This window comes from Calypte anna, chromosome 2 (genome assembly GCF_003957555.1).
Source record: "Calypte anna isolate BGI_N300 chromosome 2, bCalAnn1_v1.p, whole genome shotgun sequence".
In the NCBI taxonomy this organism is placed as follows: domain Eukaryota; kingdom Metazoa; phylum Chordata; class Aves; order Apodiformes; family Trochilidae; genus Calypte; species Calypte anna.
The window spans coordinates 59,383,757-59,406,942 of NC_044245.1; the positions used below are offsets into that span (position 1 = coordinate 59,383,757).

At 44.0% G+C, this 23,186-nt stretch overlaps 2 protein-coding genes across 6 annotated transcripts; both read left to right on the forward strand.

The window, feature by feature from the left end:
• The first annotated feature begins 210 nt into the window (after positions 1–210).
• On the forward strand, positions 211–6,445 carry LOC103536336 (glyoxylate/hydroxypyruvate reductase B). 4 transcript variants are annotated; one of them, XM_030445183.1, is made up of 7 exons: positions 211–338; positions 904–988; positions 1,917–2,301; positions 3,242–3,413; positions 4,942–5,120; positions 5,624–5,720; positions 6,076–6,445. In XM_030445183.1, exons 3-7 carry the CDS (start codon positions 1,920–1,922, stop codon positions 6,227–6,229), a joined length of 984 nt encoding a protein of 327 aa, XP_030301043.1. In that variant the 5' UTR covers positions 211–338; positions 904–988; positions 1,917–1,919; the 3' UTR covers positions 6,230–6,445. The 4 variants fall into 4 exon arrangements, with proteins under 4 accessions (XP_030301043.1, XP_030301046.1, XP_030301044.1 ...); XM_030445184.1 differs by lacking the exon at positions 211–338 and adding an exon at positions 347–477; XM_030445185.1 differs by lacking the exon at positions 211–338 and adding an exon at positions 347–461.
• Positions 6,446–8,230: 1,785 nt separating this feature from the next.
• Positions 8,231–20,466, forward strand: RBFA (ribosome binding factor A). Of its 2 annotated transcripts, none has more exons than XM_030445847.1 (7): positions 8,231–8,386; positions 9,092–9,134; positions 9,791–9,967; positions 13,273–13,385; positions 15,402–15,486; positions 17,677–17,747; positions 19,726–20,466. In XM_030445847.1, exons 1-7 carry the CDS (start codon positions 8,238–8,240, stop codon positions 20,105–20,107), a joined length of 1,020 nt encoding a protein of 339 aa, XP_030301707.1. In that variant the 5' UTR covers positions 8,231–8,237; the 3' UTR covers positions 20,108–20,466. The 2 variants fall into 2 exon arrangements, with proteins under 2 accessions (XP_030301707.1, XP_030301708.1); XM_030445848.1 differs by lacking the exon at positions 8,231–8,386 and adding an exon at positions 8,659–8,677.
• Positions 20,467–23,186: the final 2,720 nt, after the last annotated feature.

Here is a 23,186-nt window from a genome sequence, read left to right on the forward strand (position 1 = left end):
TGTCAATGGTATCTGCTGGTCAGAGCAACACTTCATGCCATGTTAAGTAGCGTAATGACCAACAGCAAGACCAAGCCACAGCTGGCATTCAAAGACAGTGTGAAAAAGAGTGTCCTCCCACTACGGCTTGGGGTACCCCTCCCACCTCCCTGACACCTCCTCTCCTACCCGTTCGCCCAACCCGCCGGCGGAAGTCGCCTTGCGGGCGGTCGCAGGCTCCGGGCCGGCCCCTCTCCAGGGGCGGGGAGACGGGCAGCCCGGGACGGGGCTGTGCCCCTCAAACCTTGACCCTCCCTCGGCCCGGCTGCGGGGCAGAGGCGCGGCGGAGGTCGGCACGGGTGAGTGCTGCGTTGCGGGAGCCCCTGGCCCACCGGCTTTGGACCGTCGCTGCCCGCCGCCGTCTCCCCGGGGGTCATCCGCACCTCGGCCCCCGCCGCACCTGGCCGCCGGCGGAGCGGGAGGTGGGCGGTACCGCCGGTAGGACCCTCCGTGCCATGCATGGGGGGCTCGGAGCCGCGGCTGCCCGCCCGCCGTGGCTGGGAGGGAGACCGCGGGGGGATCTTGCCCTCTCCTCGCCGTAGAGATAGGGAAGAGCTGCGAGCGCCGGTCCAGCTCTTACTTACCTCTAGTTCCACCTGGAGGTTCGCCAGCCCCCATCGGAACCCGGGACTGGAGAACGAGCCGTAGCACCGCGCTCCGCGAGTGTGGGGAAGGGGAAGCGGGTCCTGGGAGGCAGTTCTGGGGCTGGGGATCCTGTCAGTGCTCAGCCGGGAAAAAAGCACTGTCAGCTGCAGCCAGCCCCAGCACGTCGTTTCTGTACCTCCAGCGCTAAGGCTGTGTTCCCTGAAAGGCTGAGAGGCGTTTTTGGTCTTTATCCAGAGTAAGAGACTTGGTTCTTTCTAGAGTCGTCAGCGTGAAGAGTTGACACTGAAGCCGACCGAGGGAAAAGAGGGTGAACATCTTCAGGAAGCAAACTGGTGACTCCAAAGTCCGTAGTTCACAAATTATAGCTCTGTAACCTTAAGCAAGAATTTTCCCGAGATAATTGCATTCGTGCTAATTGCATTCCATTGCTTCGCATAGGTGGCAGTCAAAGGCAGAACTTAATTAACAAACACCCTGTCACTCATATTATGGCCACATTCTTGAATTAGCAACACTTTGGCCTTTAAATATGGAATATAGAACAGGAGAAACATCTGGTAGCTTTTCTGTGTAAGTGTTAGCATAGCTGGTATGCCACAAATTATGTTTACTTATTACCAAAATTATATAAAAATTGAACAATCTTCTGAGTAACACAGTAAGAACACATGAAATTACTTGCATGTGGGGATATGAAACTTCAGCCAAGTTTGTCATCATCTGGAGAAACATTGTGCAATAACGTTTATTATTATGGCGATTATGGAGATAAATTCTAATGGTGGTGTGGGGATAAGGCTGAGGTCCATCTTATTGTAGGGGCCCAGATGACAAAGGTGTGGATGGAGCAATATTGTTGCAGTGATGTAGTCTTCTTGGCATGCAATTTCCATCCCAGTGTCCATGGAGCCCTAGAGTTTAAGGTTCTTTTAACATTTACACTAAACCCTAATTCTGTTGGTGGCCTGCAGCTGTGGCTGAGGTCCATGGGTAGCTCAGATAAGGAAGGTGTTGGTGGAGCAATGTTGTTGCAATGTTGTAGCCCCCTTGCCATGCCACTTCCATCCCAAGTGTCCCTGGAGCTCTAGGCTTTGTGATTCTCTGAACTGTTATCCTAATGCTAACCATAATTCTCATGGTGGTGTGGGACTGAGGCTGATGTCCACAGCACCACAGGTGTCCCAGATTAGAACTCAATTACTGATTTAATAACAAAATGTATTAGAGGTCGCTTAAGGGCATGTCCATTTGGTTTCTTGTTGCTTTTTTAGGGCATGGAAGAGCAGGAACTGCCTTATGTGCTAATTGACTCTGTAGGAGGGAATCATGGAGTATATGAAGACCATACTGAATTTCTGGACAAACATTTTCATCTCATCACCATGAAAGAATATCTTGAAAACAAGAATTTTCTCAGCAAGAAGATCAGAGCTATTTATATATGGTATCACAAACCAGTTATTAACAAGGAGCTGCTCCAGAGCTTGCCTAACTTGAAGATAGTTGCAAGCTCTGGAGCAGGCATAGATCACTTGGACCTGAACCTCCTCTCCAGCTATGGTATAAAAGTGTCCAACACTCCATCTGCTGTTTCCACTGACACTGCAGACATGGGGATGGCTTTGATGCTGGCATCTTCCAGGAGACTTGTTGAAGGTAATAGCTGAAGTGGTTTTAGTTATTTTTATAGAAAAGGTGCCTATTTAAAGCATGCAGTTACAAAGTATTCTTAAAAGTAGATATACAGAAATGCATGGGTGAGGAAAAAATCAGACAAATGTGTCACGTTGACAGTAACTTGTACACAGTACATACCGTACTTCCAAACACACATATCAGCAAGGTAGATGTGTTCCTTCTTCAGTCAGCCCTAAATTTGGGCTTCTTCCCTCTCAGGCCATAGCCATTTAGTCATTCTACTTGTTCACTGCATTCTTGCTTTTCAAGATTTAATAAAAGGGGGATAGAAAGGAGATATTTTCAAGGAGGCTTAAAACCTGCCTTTTCCAAGCAGTATCTGAGTATTATGAGCAAGCTGTCCAGAAATCTGTTCACCATCTTCTGTGTTTATTTTCCCTGTGAACCTTGCTGTATCTGCAGGAAAGCTAGGAGTCATATTTCACCCTACTGGAAGTCTTGATGAAACTACAACTGATTCACCAGTTGTACCACTCAGTGTTTACACTATAGGTGACATCTATGGCAATGCAATTTCATCAGCCTTACTGATGAACCACCATGAGTAAGAAGCTGTGTTGCTGAGCTGGATTTCTGTGGCACAGAAATCTGTACTGCATGCAGAGACAAGATGGGCAGATGTGAGGTGTACATGGAAGGGAGGTTGCTGCTTTAGCCCTACCATCCTTGTCTGTCAAAGATGGGCTGGACATATTTCTACCCTAAGCAAGAAATCCATGTCAGATGTCATGTTGACAGTGCAGCATTATTCACTTCTTGTAGAAAAAGAACATTGGTACTGCTCCATTGCTTCTGCCTTGACTTATGATAACAAAGTAAGTGGGGGAAAAAAAAAAAAGTAAACAGATGTCAAGATAGCCTTTACATGATACTTTTTCCTTCTTTTACCTCTTCCAAGGCTATCAGATGGCTGTCTCCCCTGAGACGGAGTTTTTCCCTGCTAACTGGCTGGGGGATGAGGTTTCTAAGAGGATCCTGGGGATCGTGGGAATGGGCACCATTGGCTACAAGATAGCTCAGAGAGCCAGAGCCTTTGAAATGAAGATTCTGTACCACAACAGGAATCGGAGGTAAGGCTGTTCACAGCTTTACATGGAAAGTTTATTTTGTCACTGCTTGACTTGTACCTTTCACTGTCAAGCTGATCTCCTGTTCACTACAGGTGTTCTCTGCACTATTGTTATTAGATACTCTGTCAGGAAGGGAGCAAGAGCCACAGAGTGCCCAGGATCACCCAGAAGTCCAAATGATCAGAGGAGCTCATTGTGATAAGGCAGAGTGGAGGCCAGATCAGGGCTGAGGGGTGGGAGCTGGAGACCAGCCCTGCTGTGGCATTTAGGTTGGATATTAGAAAGAATTTCTTTACGGACAGGGTGATCAGACATCAGAATGGGCTGCCCAGGGAAGTAGTGGATTCTCTGTCCCTGGAGATATTTAAAAAGAGACTGGATGTGGCACTCAGTGCCATGGTCTGGTAACTGCAGCAGTAGTGGATCAAGGGTTGGAATTGATGATCTCTGAGGTCCCTTCCAACCCAGCCAATTCTATGATTCTATGATGATGCTATGATTGCTGAGCAGAATGATAGTCCTGGCAAGAGCTGCCACGGAGTCCTCAGATGTGAGGAAGCTGGAGGTGGAGTTTTCCCCCAATAGAAAGTGGGGGCCACAGAGGCAAACAGGGCTCGTGGTGCCCTCAGGGCTTCAAGCTGATGATTGCTTCAAGACAGTCATTAATTTCCCAATCTATAGAGAAACAAAGTCAGGAAGGAACGGGAGAAATGCATCTTGTTGGTCTTCTGAGACTCAGGGCTCCCTGGGCCTTCCTGTCCCTGCTTGGTGACATTGCAATAGACTGGGGAAAGGAGAAATAGTGTGGGAGGACACAACCCATGTGAACTGGGTGAGGCAGGGACAGAGGCAGAAACATCTTTCCCTTTTAGAGTATCTGACAATGAGGAGCTGGATTTGCCAGCCTGTTTGCTGTCCTCTAGCTGAAGTGTGTGTGCCCTTTCCAGCAGGCCCATCCCATCCTTTTCTTCTGTGAGAATCTGATGGGAGCTGGGGCAGCCTTGTCCTGATAGGGATCAAATACACCAGCAGGTCTTGCATTATGTGGTTTCAGTGGACTAGCACTGAGGCACAGAGCAAGCAGACTGCTGCTGAAGCAAATTTCTGAATATTTGCCCCCTGCCCTGTTTTGTGGGTTTCCTCTGTCATTTTCAGACAAGTTACTTTTTACCAGGAAGGGAGTTCATGTCAAACATCAGTCTTGCTTTTGGGTTTGGAAAAGAAACCCCATTACAACCAGAAGCTGTGACATAATTAGAATTATTTTATTGCTTATTCCGAGCATAGACATGATATTTATTTCTTACTTTCCATCCCCACGTGCATAGTACTGCACATATGTATATTGTGCACTTGGTATTGTAGGAAGCAGCTTAGCATTTATTTTTTTTTTACTGTGTTTCAGTTAGGTAACTGGCTAGTTGCTTTGCTTAACAGAGCAAAGAAAACTATTAATAATCCTTTTCTGTAATGGTGACTGGAACTTGTTGCTTACTACTGCAGTTTAATTTTTAGTTTTTCCCCTCAGAAACAAGGAAGAAGAAAACGCTGTTGAAGCTGTTTACTGTAAGAAGATAGATGATTTGCTCCAGCAGTCAGATTTTGTGTTGCTTTCTCTGAACCTGACTCCACAGACACACAAACTGATTGGGAAGAGGGAGCTGGGACTGATGAAACCCACAGCTACTCTCATCAATATCAGCAGAGGTATGGTGCAGTGTGGTTTGCTGCCATAAAAAGTCCTGTGAAAACCCAACCCTAATAGAGTCTGTTGCTCTGAAATTTTCAGTAAATTCTCTGCTTACTAGATTGTTTAGATGTCCATGGTCATACCTCAGCAAAACTTCTAAGCATTCCCATAATTGTGAGCAAGTAGGTCTCTAAAATAGCAAGGTTGGAGTGTTAGTAACCCCTGTATATTTTTTTAATTTCCTACTTAAGCTTTTTATTTATTTGGTGCAGTGTTGTTTTCGGGGTGCCACACTTTGAAGCCTGGCACTTTACTATGTTTTGTGGCCTTTTAAAATTGACTGTTCAGCTCTGATGCACATACTCAAGCTTCCTCCTCCTCCTTCACCATCCTCTCGCTGCTGCTGCTTCTGCTTTGTGAACATTGCTAGCCCTGTTGTTTGCCAGACCACCATACCAAAAGGATGGTGAGGGAACACTACAGAACATGAAAATAAGAATATCTTCTGACTGTAACCCAGGTCTGGTTGTGGATCAGGATGCTTTGGTGGAAGCCCTTCAAAACAAAGTTATTAAGGCAGCTGCTCTGGATGTGACATATCCTGAACCTTTGCCAAGGTAGGACAGGTATTTAAGCAAAATATAGATGTGTGTATGTGTGTGGCACAAACTAAGTACAAGTTGTGAGCATGTGAGAAGTTCAGTAATATTGCTGGTGGGTGTATGTGAGGTATGTGCACTATGGAAATGGTATGTTTCCTATGGAAACTAGCAAATAAAATTCACACCAACTCATCTGGAGGATTTGTATAAAAAAACCATCAGAAGCTAGGCAGCAATTTTAACTTCTCTTGAGTATGCTTGGGTCATGCAATTAATTTTTTTATTTTAAATACTTCCCTTGCTCCCGTCAGGTTATGAAATAACAGAAGAATGCTGTGACTGACTAGCTTGGTCTTTCTTTTTCTTCCAGAGATCACCCTTTGTTAAAGATGAAGAACGTTATAATAACTCCTCACATTGGAAGTGCTACCAAAAAGGCACGCCGCCTCATGATGGAGAACATGATAGAAAGCATACAAGCAGGCCTTGCGGGTCTTCCTATCCCTAATGAAGTATTACTGTAAAGTGGCCTGTATTTAATGATGATGTCATTAGTGGGGTTTTTATTAGTTAGTGCTGAAACAGTAATTTGGTCACCATTCATGTAATTAACCCATGTGTGTTATACAAATAAAATGTATAATGCATGAGTTTAGTTTAGTTGAATTAGCCAAAGCGATTCTGTATGCAAACCCGCAGTGTTTTGTCACAAACTTCAGTGAAAAACTCAGCCATCCATAGTCCTGCATTGGTGTCATTTATTTTGGTCACATCCTCTTTAAAATTGCCCATATCTGTAATGCCACATTGAAGGTCGCTTAAAATGTATCCTCGTGGCACTGGTGACCTGTGTGGCACAGCAAACAGCAGTCGGTATGTAAGGATGGCTGCCCCTGATGCACCAGCAGCAACATTTGGGGAATAGTTTGCAAGGCTTCTGACGGGGAAAGGCAAAACGGAAAGGCAAAACCCAGGTATATTTTCACCTCTAAGGTAACTCATGCGATAGAGCCTGTGTGTAGCCACAGAATTGTAGAGTCATAGAATGGTTTGGGTTGGAAGGGACCTTAAAGATCATCTGGTTCCAACCCCCTGCATGGGCAGGGACACCTCCCACTAGACCAGGTTGCTCAAGACCCCATCCAACATGGCCTTGAATACTTCTAGGGAGGGGGCAGCCACAACTTCCTGGGCAACCTGTTCCTGTGTCTCACAACCCTCAAATTAAAATTCTTCCTAATGTCTAACCTAAATCTCCCCTCTTCAAGTTTTAAACCATTTCCCCTTGTCCTCTCACTACCCACCCATGTAAAAAGCCCTACCCCAGCTTTCTTCTAGGCGCCCTTCAGACATTGGAAGGTGCTATAAGGTCACCTCAGAGCCTCTTTTTCTCCAGGCTGAACAACTCCAAATTCTTTAGAGTGTTTTCATAGGGGAGGTGCTCCAGCCCTCTGATCATTTTAGTGGCTCTCCTCTGGATATGTTCAAGGACCTCCATGTCCTTCTTATGTTGGGGACTCCTAAACAGGACACAGCACTTCACGTGGGGTCTCGCAAGAGCAGAGGAGAAGGGGAGAATCACCTAGCTCAACTGTCTGTCTGTACTTCTTTTGATGTAGCTCAGGACGTGGTTGGCTTTCTGGGCTGCAAGCACACCCTGACAGCTCATGTTAAGTTTCTGGTCTGCCACCACACCCACGTCCTCCTCAGGACTGTCCAAAATCCTTTCTCCTCCCAACCTGTATTGGTACATGGCATTGCCTCAACCCAGGTGCAGAACCTTGCACTTGGCCTTGTTGAACTTCATGCAGTTTGTACAAGTCCACTTCTCCAGCCTGTCAAGGTCCCTCTGGATGGCATCCCTTCCCTCTAAAGTGACTTCTCCACCCAGTTTGGTGTCATCAGCAAACTTGCTGAGGGTGCACTCAATTCCACTGTCCATGTCACCAACAGAGATGTTAAACAGCACAGGTCTGAGTACTGACCCTTGAGGAACACCACTCATCACACATCTCCCTTTGAACACTGAGACATTGATCACAAATCTTTGGGTGCAACCACCCAGACAGTTTCTTCTTCAAAGAGTGGTGCATCCATCAAATCCATACTGTTACAAGTTTAGAGATCAGAATGTCATGCGGGTCAGTGTCAAAGGCTTTGTTTGCACAGGTCCAGGTAGATGGCATCTGTTGCTCTGCCTTGGTCCACCGACGCTGTGACCCCATCATAAAAGCTCACCAAATTACTCGGGCAGGACCTGCCCTTACTGAAGCAAGCTGTCACCAAGCTCTGGGCTTATGTGTGTCTTCCTTCCCCCGCCCCGGGCTCACAGCCTCGCCTGTCCCTGACGGCAGCCGTCTCCCCCCTTCCCTCCCGGGGCCGGCAGTACCACCCACAGCCGGCGCGGCCACCTCCGCCGGGGCGCTGCAGGCTGGGGCCGCGGCTGGGCGGAGGCGGCACTACGGCATCCGCTGCCGCGGGGAGCTCCGCGCCGCCGGGCCGAGGGGGGCCGTACCCACCCGCTGCACCGGCATGTGGGTTGCCCGTGGGGCGGCGGCGGCGGTGGGCGCGGCGCGGCGGGCGCGGGAGGCCGTGGTGCCGCCATGGTGCCGGGCCCTGCACAGCTCTGCCGCCCTGGGCGGCTCCAGGAACCTGCTGAAGAAAATGCTCCGCAAAAAGAAGTAGGTGCGGGGACGCCGGCCGGGCCGGGGCGGGAGCTGGCGGGCAACGGGTCCTCCTGCCGGGCTGGGCCTCGCTGTAGCGTGACGGAGCCGGGGCCGGGGGAGCGGCCGGGCCTGCGCTGCCGTGGCTGGGGCTGCCTGCGGCCTGGCGCGTACGCTCCAAGGCTCCCGGCCGGGCTGGACCGGGCTGGGCTGGACTGGGCTGGGCTTGGCTGGGCTGTACCCCGCCTGCTCCCGCACCGCCGGTCTGGGCTGCTCTCTGGTGGTGTGGGTTGTGGGCACCGGGTGAAGGTGTGTGAGAGGGGCTGCGGGGCTGCTGCCGCCTTTCCGGTAGCGCGGGGGAGAGCCGCTGACCCTGAGTCGCCCTTGGAGCAGCAGCTCCGGTTCCTTGGAGCAGCGCTCAGGTGGCGGTGCCTCGGCCTTGTGCTGAGTTACACCGGGATGAGGAATCCTCAGGGGTTTTGCTTTCTCCCCCTACTGCCTGCGGCCTCAGCCCTCTGGGGGAATCGCTGCTCCCCGCGCCGAACCGGAGCCTGAAACTGATGCGGGGAAACTGCTGGCCAGTATGGAAAGCTGGAGTTGAGCTGTGTGTGCTTTCGGGCGGGTGACAGGGAAAAATTGAAATACAAATTAGAAATTGGAGAACCCATCGTTTCTCTAAGCTGCTGAAAGATAAAGCTGATTTTTTTTTTTTTCCCCCCAAAGAAAGAAGTTTTGGTATGACAGCCCTACCCTGGGATCAAAAATGGTAAGTGAAAGTTTTTGGGATGCTGTGTTTATCTGTGCCTGGAGGAACAAGCTTATCCCTCTGCCACTGTGTCTAACTTTGGGAAAAGCATTTTCAGGTGGATCAATAGCAGAGTTTAGTGAATGAGCATTAGGGCTCCAGTTTCACTATGATGTGCCAGGGATGCTGTTGAGAGAAGCTGTTCAGCTCCCCGTGGCTGTTTCCTCTTCTGTGCTGATCTTTCATCTCTGCCAACACTGATGCTGTCTTGCTTACTCTTAAGCCCACAGCAGAGGACTGATCCAGAGTGCAGTACCTGTATACCAGATTAGTTTTAGTTTTACAGAAAACATGTTTTCATGTTTGTGTTCAAACAAACAGTGCATTTCAGTGAACTTATGTACATTCAAACTGATTTCTGAAGCTGTGTATCTTGCTACAAAATAATAAAGAAACCTTAACTGTAATACATGAAGATCAAAGATACTGTGAACAGAAATACTCCTTACTGAAATACCTGATACATACAACAGCTTCAGTAATGGCATTCTGTGAGCATGGTTAGTAGAGTGCACAGAACTACTTAATTTAAAAGTTTTAAACTTCTGATTAATGTGTTTGGGTTTTTTTTGTTTGTTTTCTTTTCTTTCATTTGTTTGTTTTATTTCTTTAAAAAGATGTATAAACCATCTGAGTTGGCCTCTGTGAAGAGAGATGACCAGACAAAATTTAGGAAAGAAGATAACATGCGCTGCAGAGTCTTGAATGGTCTTATTCATAAAGCTGTGGCAGAGATGTTGATGACCTGTGAAGTTAATCAAGAACTTTATGATCTCAAACTAGAAATCTGCAAGGCAAGTGCCAAATCTACAGCTTGGGTTGATCTGCTGCAACTACACCTTTCAAGGTCTGCATGGTGTGCTGAAGGAGGGTCCCTGGGAGTTTTGTGCAGGAGGAGGTTTACTGCATTGTGTCTGATGTGGCAGGGCACAGCACAGCAATGTGAGGCTCTGGATTCACCTTGAACAAAAGGAGAATTTTGTCACTGCTGTACCTTGCTTAGTAGACCTTTGCCATGATAGTGCAAATGCAACTTAGGCCAACTAAATGGTCATTCTCCTAGAGAGATTTGGTTTTCTGTTTCTCAGACACGTGCCTTGCCCTTTCAGAGGAGGTGCCTGGTTTTACCAACATCAGTATCTTTCCAGGAGGTTTTTTTTGTGCAGCTGTGTGAGAGTTGATACCTCCTTATGTCTCCCACCAGCATCATTACACAGGCAGAACCTAAGACCTAAGTGGGGCATGAGCATAGTTAAAAAAAAAAAAAAAGGCAAGAAAGAATTGGAACTTGAACCTGATTATAGCTATGTGTTGTCATATTTCATGGGATACAAAGGGATGTCAAAGCTCTCATTCAGGAGCTAAGTCACTCTCCACATTCGTATTTGTTGTCTGTAGTTTTTCTTCTATATTTGCTGTTTTTTTTTAAGATTAAATGATGCCTGTGTTTGGCTTGAGGGGTTGATGGGCTTAGCTTTGTTAGTTAGAAGCGTGGGAAAAACCCTGCATCCTGTAGCTGCATCTATGACAAGGGCTTAGTCACTTATGATTGAAAATAGATGTTTTTGCCAGCTGGATTAATTTTGTCCTCAGGCAAGTGATTAAAATTGCATGGGCAAGGTGAATCTTTTGGCTTTTTTTGTGCAGTATCCTTCATATAGTATTTCTCTCAAGCTTTGAGGATTGCTTGTCTAATTAAAGTGGCATGTCTGCATATAAAAATACTGGCTAGTATAGGCAAGCCACAGTACTTTCAGGGGGCATTGCTGTAAATGAAACAACTTACAACATGCGAGAGGGCAGGAAACAACTTTCTTTCAAATACTGCACAGATTTTATTATAACAACTGCACAGTGCTTAGTGTTTGTGCTGCACTGGGACGTGGCTGAGTCAGTCCTGTTTTACTCTTGAGCTAATACAGGTCCAATACCATTACATCCATTATCAAAAGGCATCTGGGTGCCTGCAATCCATCAGAATTTGATTTTTTTGTGTGTCAAAAGGTAAAATTATGTAATAGTAACACAGATAAGAATTATGCTTCAGGCTTGTTATATCAAAGTTTTATCCACTCCATAGCATTACTTATGATGATGAAGAAGGGGCTTGTCACGGTCTGTAACTATTATTATTTTATATTTCGTTTGTGAGGAAATATTAACCATTGCCCATATACATTCCACAGATTACAAAAGTAACCAGCTTTATGGTTTAAACAAACCGGTTTATTTAGGGGAAAGTAACACACTGAAAGGAGTCTTAGGAAGGAGTTAATAGTGGGGGGAAATGCAAGGAAAACAGGTTTTAAGCTAATGAATCACCCCGGGAAAGAACTTTTAAGAAAAGGAAGAGAGAGAAAGGAAAAGATTATCGTTCTTTTCACCTTCTGGAGAATCGCTGATCGCTGTCTCTTTGAAGCCACTGACGGTGCTGCTGCTGCTGTCCTTTGCTCCTCCCTGCTCTCGCTGTTGGTCGATGCTGCTCGCTGCTCTTCGCTACTTTTGGCTGCTGATTTTCTCCCTTTTCCTCTGAATTTTTATAGTAAAAAATTCCTTCTTCTCATAAATTTTTGTCAGAGGTTGCAAATTGGTAACTGTGGGCCTTCCGTTTGGTATTCAGGTTTTCCCGGAATTCTTTAGTTCTTGTATTTGATACCAATTTGCATTATCTGTCTGACAACTCTTATCAGGAGCCATTCTGATTAGCATTTTATCTTTTTAGTCCTGTCAGAGGAGGGGGGTTTGTTGATGAGATTAGCCTTGATACATTTTAAAGAGTGTAAACAGGGAAAGGCCATGTCGAGTGTGGAGGGGGATCTGTTGGTGGAAAAAACTTTGATACATTTTAAGGAGTATAAACAGAGAAACAGCCCTGCCGGGGTTTTGATGATTCAAGAGGCAGTTTCTTACTTTCAGCATTGCAGGGCTTCTATTAGGGTTGCTTACCTGCTTACATTAGACTCAGGGTGGGACGTGGAGAAAGTTTATCCTGCAGTAGAAGCAGCTGGTTAATCATCCTGTGGGGTTTTGTTTTTGTTTTTTATTTTTAACGACTACTGGATTTTTCGAGGCAGGAGTTACCTTGTGGTAGAAAAAAATCATAGTGTCTACCTTGTGGACAGTCCATTCTGCCCTAGTGAAGAGTAGCTCTGCCAGCAGCAGACTGTGGTGCAGTTTTCACTTCTAGCAATACTCTGATGAAGCTGTCTTTTCCTCCTAATGTCTGTAGACACTCACTTGCTCAGGGTTGGTTTCTAGACTAGATGGCCTCTGAACTGTGTTTTTGATGGGTATTTTATGTCTTCTGCTGCCTTGGCTCCTTCCTTGAGTTGAGCCAGACAGGTTATTAGAGGTTTGGTGGGTGTGCTTTCCATAGTGAGGAAGACACTGCCAGATGCAATGATTGATAGTTATAGAAGTCTTTGGGAATCCAGTTTGTGTTTCAGAAGTTTATTCTTCAGGAAGTCTGCCAGTGTGTGCTGTGGCACCTGCTAACCACATGCATCCCATTGCATGTGTGATAGCTGTGAGTATTACCTGAGAGTGAGTTCGTTCCCAGCTGGCTTTAGAGCTGCAGAGACTGAATGTTACTGTGGCATGGAGGGCATACCCTTTTTGTCAATAACAAAACCAAACTCTGGATGACAACAACCCAGGCAGTGTCACAGGTCATTTTTTAGTGGAAACTTAACGCTTTCAAATGTGTTCCAAAACAGCATGCCATAAATTGTCATTCTGGACTGTTTGTGATGGTAGCACCATAGCATTGACTAAGTGTAGCACTGTCAGTAATACACATGTGTTGACAGACTTCTCCATTTAATTTTAGTTAAATGGGAGCTTAGGCAGTGACTTGCTTAAGTAAAAGAAAAAAAGCCTTTACAAGTACTGAATGTAAATCTTACTTGGTGTTAAATTCTCCCTCTACAAAAGCATCATGTCATTTTGTTTCTTGAATGCAGAGATTGAAGAATAAATTCTCCTCAGAATTTACATACCCAGTTTACACCACTGTGTGATTATTCATGAATTAGAGACTTTTTTGTATATGGAGTGTGTGTCTATATATAATTTTAAAGAAAGATATTTCTTTTTGAAGGTGTCCCTGGCATCAAACTTCTCAGCATGTCGTCTGTACTGGAATCCTGCTGCTACTATGAAGAGTGAAAGTTATGTTGAAAGTGTACTGCAAAAGAGTGCTCCACGTATACGGTACTGCTATGGGATGAACAGTGAATTTACTTCACAGATTCATAGCCATGTACTAGTACCATTTCTTAAGTTTATTTCTAACAACCTGTATCTGACCTGTTAGGATCTTTTAGCTTTCTAGGAGTTGCAGCATCTCCTGTGATGAGTCTCACAGGGAAGGATGACAATGTCAGACCAGCTGTATATTTTCATGTTGTACTCCAGCTGGTTTATTTGGCTTCTGTACTTTCCTAGGACAGGACTGGGTTGAACAGAAAGGATGAGGGGTTTGAAGAAAGCTTCTCTCCATTGAAGTAGTGAGGTCAGAATATGGTGCTGCAGAAGTGGACTATCAAGTTGTCACGGTTTAACACTGGCCCGGCAATTAAACCAAGTGACAGACGCTCTCTATTAATCTCTCTCTCCTCCCTGATAAAGAAAGGAGAGAGAATAAGGGAGAGAGACTTATGAGTTGGAAACTAAACTACACAGCTTTAATGAAACAGTAATGATAAATAGATAGGAAAAATTACTAAATATATACAAATATACAGGAAAATGGAAACCACATTCCTCCCTCCTTTTCCCCCAATAACTCTCACATCACCACCGAGGCTGCAGGGCAGCCCTGGGAAAGTCCAGGCTGGACTCCTGGAGTCAGCAGCAGTCGGGAGCTGGAGGCAGGAACACACAGATATGGGCTGGCACGGATCAGGAGCACAGGCAGATGAATGGATGGAATCCTTCCAGGATGCCGGGGGAAGGAAGGGAAGAGGAAAAGCAGGAAGGGCAGGCAGCCAGAAACTGGAAGCAGGAAATTAGGAAATCTGGCTTGGCCCTCGTGATCCCTCAAACTTATACTGAGTATGATGTATATGGGATGGAATACTCTGTTTGGTCAATTCTGGCATCTATCTTGTCCGTTCCTCCCCAAAGAAGGGCTGCAGGTGGGACCTCTTTCTTCCTTCTGGAAGGTAAAATGTTCCTCAGAGCTGAGCAGTGTCCTTGGTTCTGTACACCAGTCTCTAGCCATAACTATAAACATCGAGTGTTATCAGTCCTAGAAGCACACACTGTCTGAGAAACTTGGTACCAATTTCAGCAAGTGCAACTACTCACAAGAGACCTAGCCAAAAGCAAAAGTACAAGACAGAAAATCACCTTTATCCTGGCCCAAACCAGGACACAAGTATCTTCTTATGGATTCAGTGGGCAATTCTAATTGCTAAGGACAATTTGGACTTCCAGAAGGGATGACTGATACTACAGAATCTTCACAATACTGATAACAAAAAATAAATGTCAAGATGCTACTGCATATTGTGATGCTTTTACTGATTTTTGGATGAGGGTACAGTGAGTTTTTCAGGCTATAGAAATTTTTGTGTTTGCCTCTTTTCTTGGCTTACTCTATGCTATCCAGCCAGTCCTCCAGCCAGAGGATCAGGACTTCCCCCATGGGGAAGGAGGCATGGAAGCATAGCTGTAGACCTCTTTCCTTTCTTCCTGGGTCCCTAGGCTGTGTAATTCTTGCTCCAGCACAATGCTCTCTTCTACTCTCAACAGCTTTCAATCTTTGAGAAGGAATGTTGGTGGCTGGGAAGATGAAGAGAGCACCATCAGTCATTCCTGAAGTTAGAGTGTAGGGATAATTGCTTTGCCCTTCTGCGAGGGTTCTATCCCCCACTGCTGTCACCTCTACAGTGGTGATAAGAAAGCCAAATGAAGTGGGGAAAGACCTGCACTGGTCTATGCATACAGGAGACAAATGTAATGTTATCTATCTATCTATCTATCTATATATATATCAAAATAGTGCAATCTGCAGGTAGTAGTTTTATGTATGTTATATTTTTGGAATTGGGATTCTGCAGTGATGTATTGCTTAGCACTAACCAGAATGGATACCCGTTGGACTGTAAGTTTTGCAAACCATAGCCTTAAATTTGCAGTCCTGCTGGAATTAATTCAAGTATTTTATCTGTCCTGGGGGTGCTGTACTGTTCCTCATACTGGTGAATGCTGTGTTTTTGCCAGGTATCTTCTGTCGAGTCAGCAGATTCTAGGAAATGTACCCCCAATAGTATTTGTGAAAGACAAAGAAGCTGCAGCTGTAAAAGAGGTAATTGTGATCTTTGACTCAATGTATAAATACACAAACAAGATGACTTAGCATACCATAATACTCAGGAGTACAGAGGGAGCTGATCATTCAGTTGCTTTTCTAATCTGCATTATAAATCATGTCTATACTGTTTCCTCTTCATGTTCCAAAGCATTTTATCAAAGAATCTTGAGTAATACTGATGCTTATATGCCATGTAAAAAATCCCTATAGCTATTAGCTCATGAACTGTTTTTTTGATGCTATTATTTATTATTTCTGAAGAGAACTTTTCAGGGAAGCTTGTAGGTCAGATCACTAGCCTAATAAAGAAATCCTAAAGAAATGAAGTTACAGTTTTAAGGAATAATACAGGGTAGGCATTTGTCTTTTGCCTGGTATACATCATTACAGAAGTGAGGCCTGAGGACCTGTCTCCCCCATTTTAAATGTTTCATGTTTTTAAAATGCTATTTAATCTAATCAGGGATTTTTAATTTTTTTCTTTACCCCAAACTTTTTCCATCTGTGACTTGTTAAAATGTTTCCAGGTGTGTGCAGATCTTGGCATAGATGATGTAAGCTAATTCATACTACTTTTTAATTTTCCACTTTAAAAAGTACCTTTGCTATTTCATATTTTCTGTCAAGGTGCTGATAATTTTAACTAGTTGAAATACTGGTAGAGTAATAATGTTTCCTAGGAATGTCCTGTCATAAGGACTGTGAAGTGAGATATTTTTTTTTTTAATAGTGAGAAAGATGACACTGTGTCTCAGTTTAGTGGTCTGGATGAATCAAAACCCAGATAACAGAATTGCTCTGTTACTCCCCTCCATCCTCCTAGGGAAGATAAAAGGGGAATAAGGAAGAGAGACTTAAAGGTTCAAAGTTAAAACTAGATCAGGTCTACTGGAACAAGGAAGGGATAGTAATATGGGATGGAGGACAAACACACAAATATATACAAAACCCAATCTCCATGATCTCTGATATGTGTCTAAAGATCCCTTGTGGCAGAGCTGACTTGGGACAGGGGTCCACAGCTCTTCCCAGCACCACATGGGATTCAGATCCTGCAAAGCATGTGGTGAGGTGATGAGAAAGCAGGAGCCTCTCTGCAAGACCTCAGAGTACAGCAAAGCAGAGCTTCCCAGAAGGAAGTGGGGATGGGCTTCCAGTCCTCTAGGGTTTTATAGAGCATAAAATGGAAATGTGAGGGAATACTGACCCTGGTCAGTTGTGCTCCCTGGATCCTTCAGAGTCCTGAACACCCTCTCTCTAGGTCCTTGTATTGGTACCATAACATTAGCCTGAGTCCCCCTCAGACCATAACACACCAGTGAGTGGAATTTCATTAAAACAATCTTAAGCTGTTGATGTGAGAGGAAAGGGCATTGGTTGAAAAAGAGCATGTTCACATTTCTGTGCCTTGAAGTGCCTTATTCTCAGATGTATTGCTGTCCTGGTGTAGGCCCAGCAAACAAAGAATCAGGTGGCTGCTCACTCCTCTCCTCCCCCTTTGGGATGAAGGAGAAAATCCAACTAAAACCTCATTGGTCAAGACAAGGGCTAGGAGGGTTGCACTCACTAATTATAGTCATGGGCAAAACAGACTCAACTTGGGGAAAAATATCAATTTAATTTATCATTAATCAAATCAAAATAGGGCAAAGAGAAAGCAAAAACCAGAGCTTAAATACCTGACCCCACCTCTCCCTTCTTCCTTGGCACAAATGACTTGTTCCTGGTATCTCTAGATCCTCCTGCCCAGGAGCACAAAGGGAGAAATACAGTCTTTCCCTGCTCCAACGTGGGGTTTCTCAGAAATACAAAATTCCAGAAAGGGGGAAGAAATTAAGAAAATACCAGTGCTAAGGATGTTACGAAAAAAAGACTTGCAAGACTAAATAAAATATAAACTATGTATGTCACATAATCCCTAGCCAACTGTTCAGAAGGTACATAAGGCAAAAAACTGAATGAATCCTCAAATCAGTTGTGCTATTTGGCAAGCTTCCTAGGAAAGAAATATAAGCAGTTCCATGTAAATGGAGGAAAAGACTATTTTGAAGTGGATTTGCTAAATATTCCAAACTTTCAGAAAATAAAATATTTGCTGTTTTGATACTTTGTTTCTTGTATAGGTTTGAACAGAATAAATTTAATACAGGGCCTTTAATAGATATTGTCTTCATGTGTTTACAGATTGAGGAATTATTGTCAATTGCTGATTTCGGACCTCCAGAAGAAGTAGAATCATCTCAAAATGAATCTAGGTGGGTATTTGGAATGAGAATTCTGCAAGAGTCCATTTTTGTTTCTGCTGGCCAAGTTAAATGGGGTATTATTTGACATGGTGGAAAGTGCATTTTTATTAGATGTGTACATTGCTGTTATAGCTAAGCAATTATGTTATCAGGAAATAGTAAGTAGGAGAGAAAAACTTTTTGGAAGACTTTGGTGAAAAAGCATATCAGCTTTTAAAGAGATCAATTGGGCCATGCTACTGATAGAAGAGTCTACAGAATAGCCTAGGACAAAACTAATATGCAGTCATCCCAGAAGTTAAATGTAGAGGATAGCATTTTATTTTGTTGCTTAAGCTTTCTTCACCAATGTTACACCCATTTAATAAAATTAAGAGAAAATATTTTTTATTGTACATGCTCTGGTTTACTTTCATATTTTGGCACAGACAGATTTTCACAGACTGTTTTGTCCCTGATTCTTGTGCACAGGCACCTTGCTGCAGTCCAGAGGTTTGCATTTACAGAAGGGGGAGGTATTTTTTTATGTATAAGTCGACCTCTGCTAAGCTGTGGAGAATGATTGAATTGTCACTTGTAGCAACATAGTGTATATGCTTTCAGAGGCAACTAGCCAATAAGGCAATACCAGAACAGTCTTGAAAATCAGCTGTTTGATGTCTGTACACATCATGATCATCAGGCTTGTTAGTTGAAGGCCTCAAAACTTTTTTTCTGTTATTAGCATTTTTGTGTTTATGAAGGACTTATTTTAAAAAATTGTAAATGTAGCGGGAGGAGCCATTCTTGCTCCTGAAGCTCGATGAGCTGCTGGTCTCTTCCAGGACTCCAGCCACCACACAGCGCTTCCAGGGTAGAAGTGTAGCGGGAAGAGCCTTTCTTGCTCCAGAGGCTCGATGAGCTGCTGGCCTCTCCATGCCTCACACCAGAGTGAGCTGAGGTTCCCTCTGTGGGTGTGTGTCCCACCTTTATTGGCCCCCTGGTCTTGCTCATGCCCAATAGGGGCCTGTCCTAATCAGGCACAGATGGACTCACACCCACTCTTTGGCAACTCAAGGCACCTGGTTTGTCTTCTCTACAGTAAACATTCAAGACTCAATGTGTTTGTGATAATTGAATTTCTAAAAATTCTTTGCATCAGTTATACTTTCTTCTTGCTGGTAATTTTTTCTTGAGGATAAAAACTACATTTACCAGTACTACTTGGCCACTTTTCTGTTACAAGTTTGAATTCTTATACATGAACAAGTACAAGTTTATTGGTAAATCTCCATAAATTAACAAAAAGTAAGCTAGCATAGCATTCTTCTGTAGGGGACTGAGGGACAGGGTTGAGCAGTCTATTGGAATAATGATTCTGTGGATTGGATGTGCTCAAAAGCCAACAGCCTTTTATTTGTGTGCTGCAGTCTGTTGGTGGAAATGCCCTTTGTGCCTTAGTGTTTCTCAGGACATTTCATCAGGTGCAAATCAGAAATAACTTGTCGGGAGAAATCACTATTGTGACAGACTTTCACACAGGGTATCATAACATCTTAAACTGTGGTTTGTGGAAAAACTTAAGTCCATTTTAGGGTGCATTATGCTGCATTCATGCACCTGTCTGATGTGTGCTGGGCACAAGCTGTTGCTTCTCACTTCTTGGAAGAAAAGGGAAAAATCTAACTTCCAGCTCCCAGGTCCAGCACTCACTCTATTATCTCTGCACATCTTTTCCCAGAAGCAAGCAGTTTCATCTGGAATGTAGTTGCTTTATTGGCTTCCTCCCATTAAATCTGTTGACATGGTGACAGGACACAGCCTATCCTTGGACACGTTATCTCTTTAACATAGGGAGCACAGTGCTGAACACAGTGCATTAATGAAGTCAAACCGAAAACTCCAGTTTATTTCTGTGTTACTCAAGTTCACAATTAGCATTGCCCCTTAAAATATACACAGGAAAAACAAAAACAACCACCTGTAACATGTGTTTTTCTTTCCACAGCAAACTGATCTCTTCAGCAACACAGTCTTCAGATTCACCCATGCGGTCTAATCTTTTTGGTATTGATCATGAACTACTGAATAAGCAGATAATGGAATGCAAAAGACTGAAAATGTCAAGAGATACAGAAAGCATTGTCTGGACAGAAGAGCAGCAGCAGCAGCTTTCTAAGATTCAGAAGAAAATTAAAAAGAAAAATAAAAGGGATCCTGATAATGCCATTACACCACAGGAATACTTACTGGACAGATACGAAGCTGATTACTGGGATGCTAACTCTGATTCAGTTTCAGACTGTGAGCTGGAGGATGAATTACAGGAAGAGGTAAACGAATTGGAGATGGATGATGACGAAAGTCAGCATACTAATAAACTGAAATGAAGAGAAAAAACCCACTCCTTTTAAAATGGAGGCTGCCAACAGCAAAAAAAGAGACTGCCATAGATACTGAAAGATTAGTTTTGTGCAGCCTGTTTATCACTTCCTCCTTCAAACTACTAGGTTTGCCACACTTGGAGAGGTTTGCTAGGACGAGGTAAAGAAAGAAGCTGTTTGTGAGATTCTGTTAAACAGCTTTCAAGCTGCTGCAGTTGTAGGACTTTAAATCAGAAAAGAAAAAAAGGTACACAGAGCAGTTCTGAGGTAAAACTTCTTGCAGTACCATTGGCTATTTCCAATAAAATGATGGTTTCTGTTTTGAAATATACTAATTTTTTCTTTCTAAACTGGTTAAAAATAATTAAAAATCCGTGGTGTCTGTTATTCTAAGGTCAGGATGGTGGAGGGAAGCAAAATGATGCCAGTGGCATTCGAAGAACAGCCTTTGGTGTATTGAGTCGAGGGCTGGATAATCTCTAGAGGAGCTATTCTATTGGGGGACCCTTTTCACAAGGAGGTGTGTTCTGGGATGATGCAGTGATGGTGTTTTGTAGCAGGGAATGGGTCCACCCAAGGGGGTGGCTCATGTAAGTAGCTTCTGAATAGCTCTTCCCCACTCCAAAATGCCCATCCCCCCCTCAGTCCATCAGTGATCAGAAGATGTTTGCCTCTGTGATTAACATGTTCAGGAAGAGGGAAGACCCTGTGGCTAACAGCAGTGCAAAGTGGAGGGGGAGGAGAGAAACAGGATGTGGAGAGAGAGAACACCCCTAGGAAAAAAGCAACAGAGGAGAGCAATGCCAGAGAAGAGACCAAGCCTGGTGAGGAAGGAGAGGGAGAAGGTGCCTGACCAGAGATTTTTCTCTACATCCTGTGGTGAGATGGCAGCCTGTCTGTCCCCTGGATCCTATAGAGAATCAGGCCCTGAAGGACCACAGCAGAGCGGGTGTTGTGGATCTGCCACCTGTGAGGAATCCCATTGGAGCAGCTGTGGAGCTGCAGCATGTGGAAGATCACAGAGCAGATTTTGTGGACCTGCAGCTGTAGAGGGGACTGATCCCCAAGCAGTCTGTGGCTCTGTGGGCTGCCCCTGCTGGAGCAGTTTGCTCCTGAGGAGCTGTGCCTTGTGGGAGGGACTCAAGTTGGAAGGATTGTGAAGAGGATTCTCTCATGGGAGGGACCCAACATTGGAGTAAGGAAGAACTCTGAGGAATCCTTCTCCCTGAAGAGGAAGGAGTGGCAGAAAACAACCTGTGGTATTTGGACTTTACACCCCACTCCCTGTTCCCCGGGTGCCGCTGTGGGGGAGGAGGTAGAGATATTGAGAACAAGGTAATTTGGGCTTGGGAAGAAGGGGAGGGTGGGATAAAGTATTTAAGCTCTGGTTCATGTTATCTCTTTGCCCTGCTTTGCTTTGATTAATGAAAAAATAAATCTATTTTTTACACAAGCTGAGTTTGTTTTGCCCGTGGCCATAATTGGTGAGTGAAAACCTCATAGTCCTTGTCTTGACCTATACAGTTCTAGGTAGATTTCCTCCAAGCCACCCCATAATGGGAGAGTGGGAGTGAGTGGTCGTGTGGACCTTTGTTATCAGCCAGGCTCAAACCATGACAAGGTGCAACTCATTGAAATTATAATCAATAGAAGTTACAACTGGAAGAAAATAAATTTATTTCTTTTAATATTTAGAAATCTACAGTTGTGTAAGGAGAACTTCAACCAGGAAAGAATAACTGCTTATCTGCTGGGTAAAATTGGGCAAAGTATTGACCATGACTGAAAAACTGTATCATATCAAAAAACTCAAAAGACGGAGAAAAAGAAGCAGGGAAGAATGCTCTAGACTTTTTGAGATTTGGAAATGGATGGGGATTATATGAACAGAGAGCACAAACTTTCTGGGTATAGCAACTGAAATAATAACATGACTATATCAAATCAGAAGAGCTTATGCTTCAAAATAAGATATAACTTTACAAGGTAGTGAAGAGGGAATTGTACCGTATATAAGGAACATTTATTTCCATTAGTTAATGGGGAAGTAAAAAAGACAATTCAGAGGAGGTTGCACTACAGTATGTTGCTCTAGTTTTTTAAGAACATTTAAAAGACAGCAAGTATAAGCTCAAGAATATGAAGAAAATAATATAAAGGATTTTTAGGTTTAAGGGACAAGTTCACATCAACAAAGAACACTGAAATTCACTGTAGGTTATTTTAACAAGCCCCTGGAAACATATTCTGAAGAGTGGCTGCCTGTAAGAACATGGAGGGCATATGAGCAATAAATGTTCATAGAATGTTCTTATAAACTGTTGAGAGTTTGTATTGAATATATAGATGCATGCATCAATTTTATTAGGATACATGTTGAAGCTGTAGGTTGTATTTGTACTTACCTAACTTGAAGAAGGTGAATGATCCCACAAATTTTAGCATACTGTGTTCAGGCTTCTGGGGCTTCTTCCTAAATCCCATAAGATGGACACACTTTTAAGTAGATGCTTTAGTTTGTTTTCCAGTGAGTGAAGGTATTAATTGTATCAGAAACTGTTTATGTGCAGTATCACCATCAATCAAAGCTAGCCACGAATTTGTTGCAGCTTGGCAGCAAAGCTCTTGACTTGCTGAATGAACAAGAGGAACCTGTTGGTTGGTACTTGCTAAATGAACCCACAGAGTACTGTTGTCTCCATCTTGAGTTTCTGCTGTAAAAAATGTGGGGCTCTATCTGAAGATTTAAAATAATAAAAAGATTAAAACAACAATACCCAAACAACCTACATATTAGACTTTAGAAAGAACAAAAAGTAAAAATGTTATTACCCCTACTTCTTGTTTAGTTTGGATATCTATAAATTAGGTTTGCAATTCATAGATCAGTTTTCATCTAAAACCAACCAAAAGCCATTCTCACCCTCAGTCCTAGTAACTTTACTCACTTGTTAAGCAAGCGAGGGCTGCTGACCTTCTCTGGTTGCCACAGCTCATGTCACAGAAACTGGGCTTTGTCCAAGAAGGGAGATGGCCTAGCAGTTACTCAGGACTTTCTGAACCCACTGACGAGGAAAACCAAGCA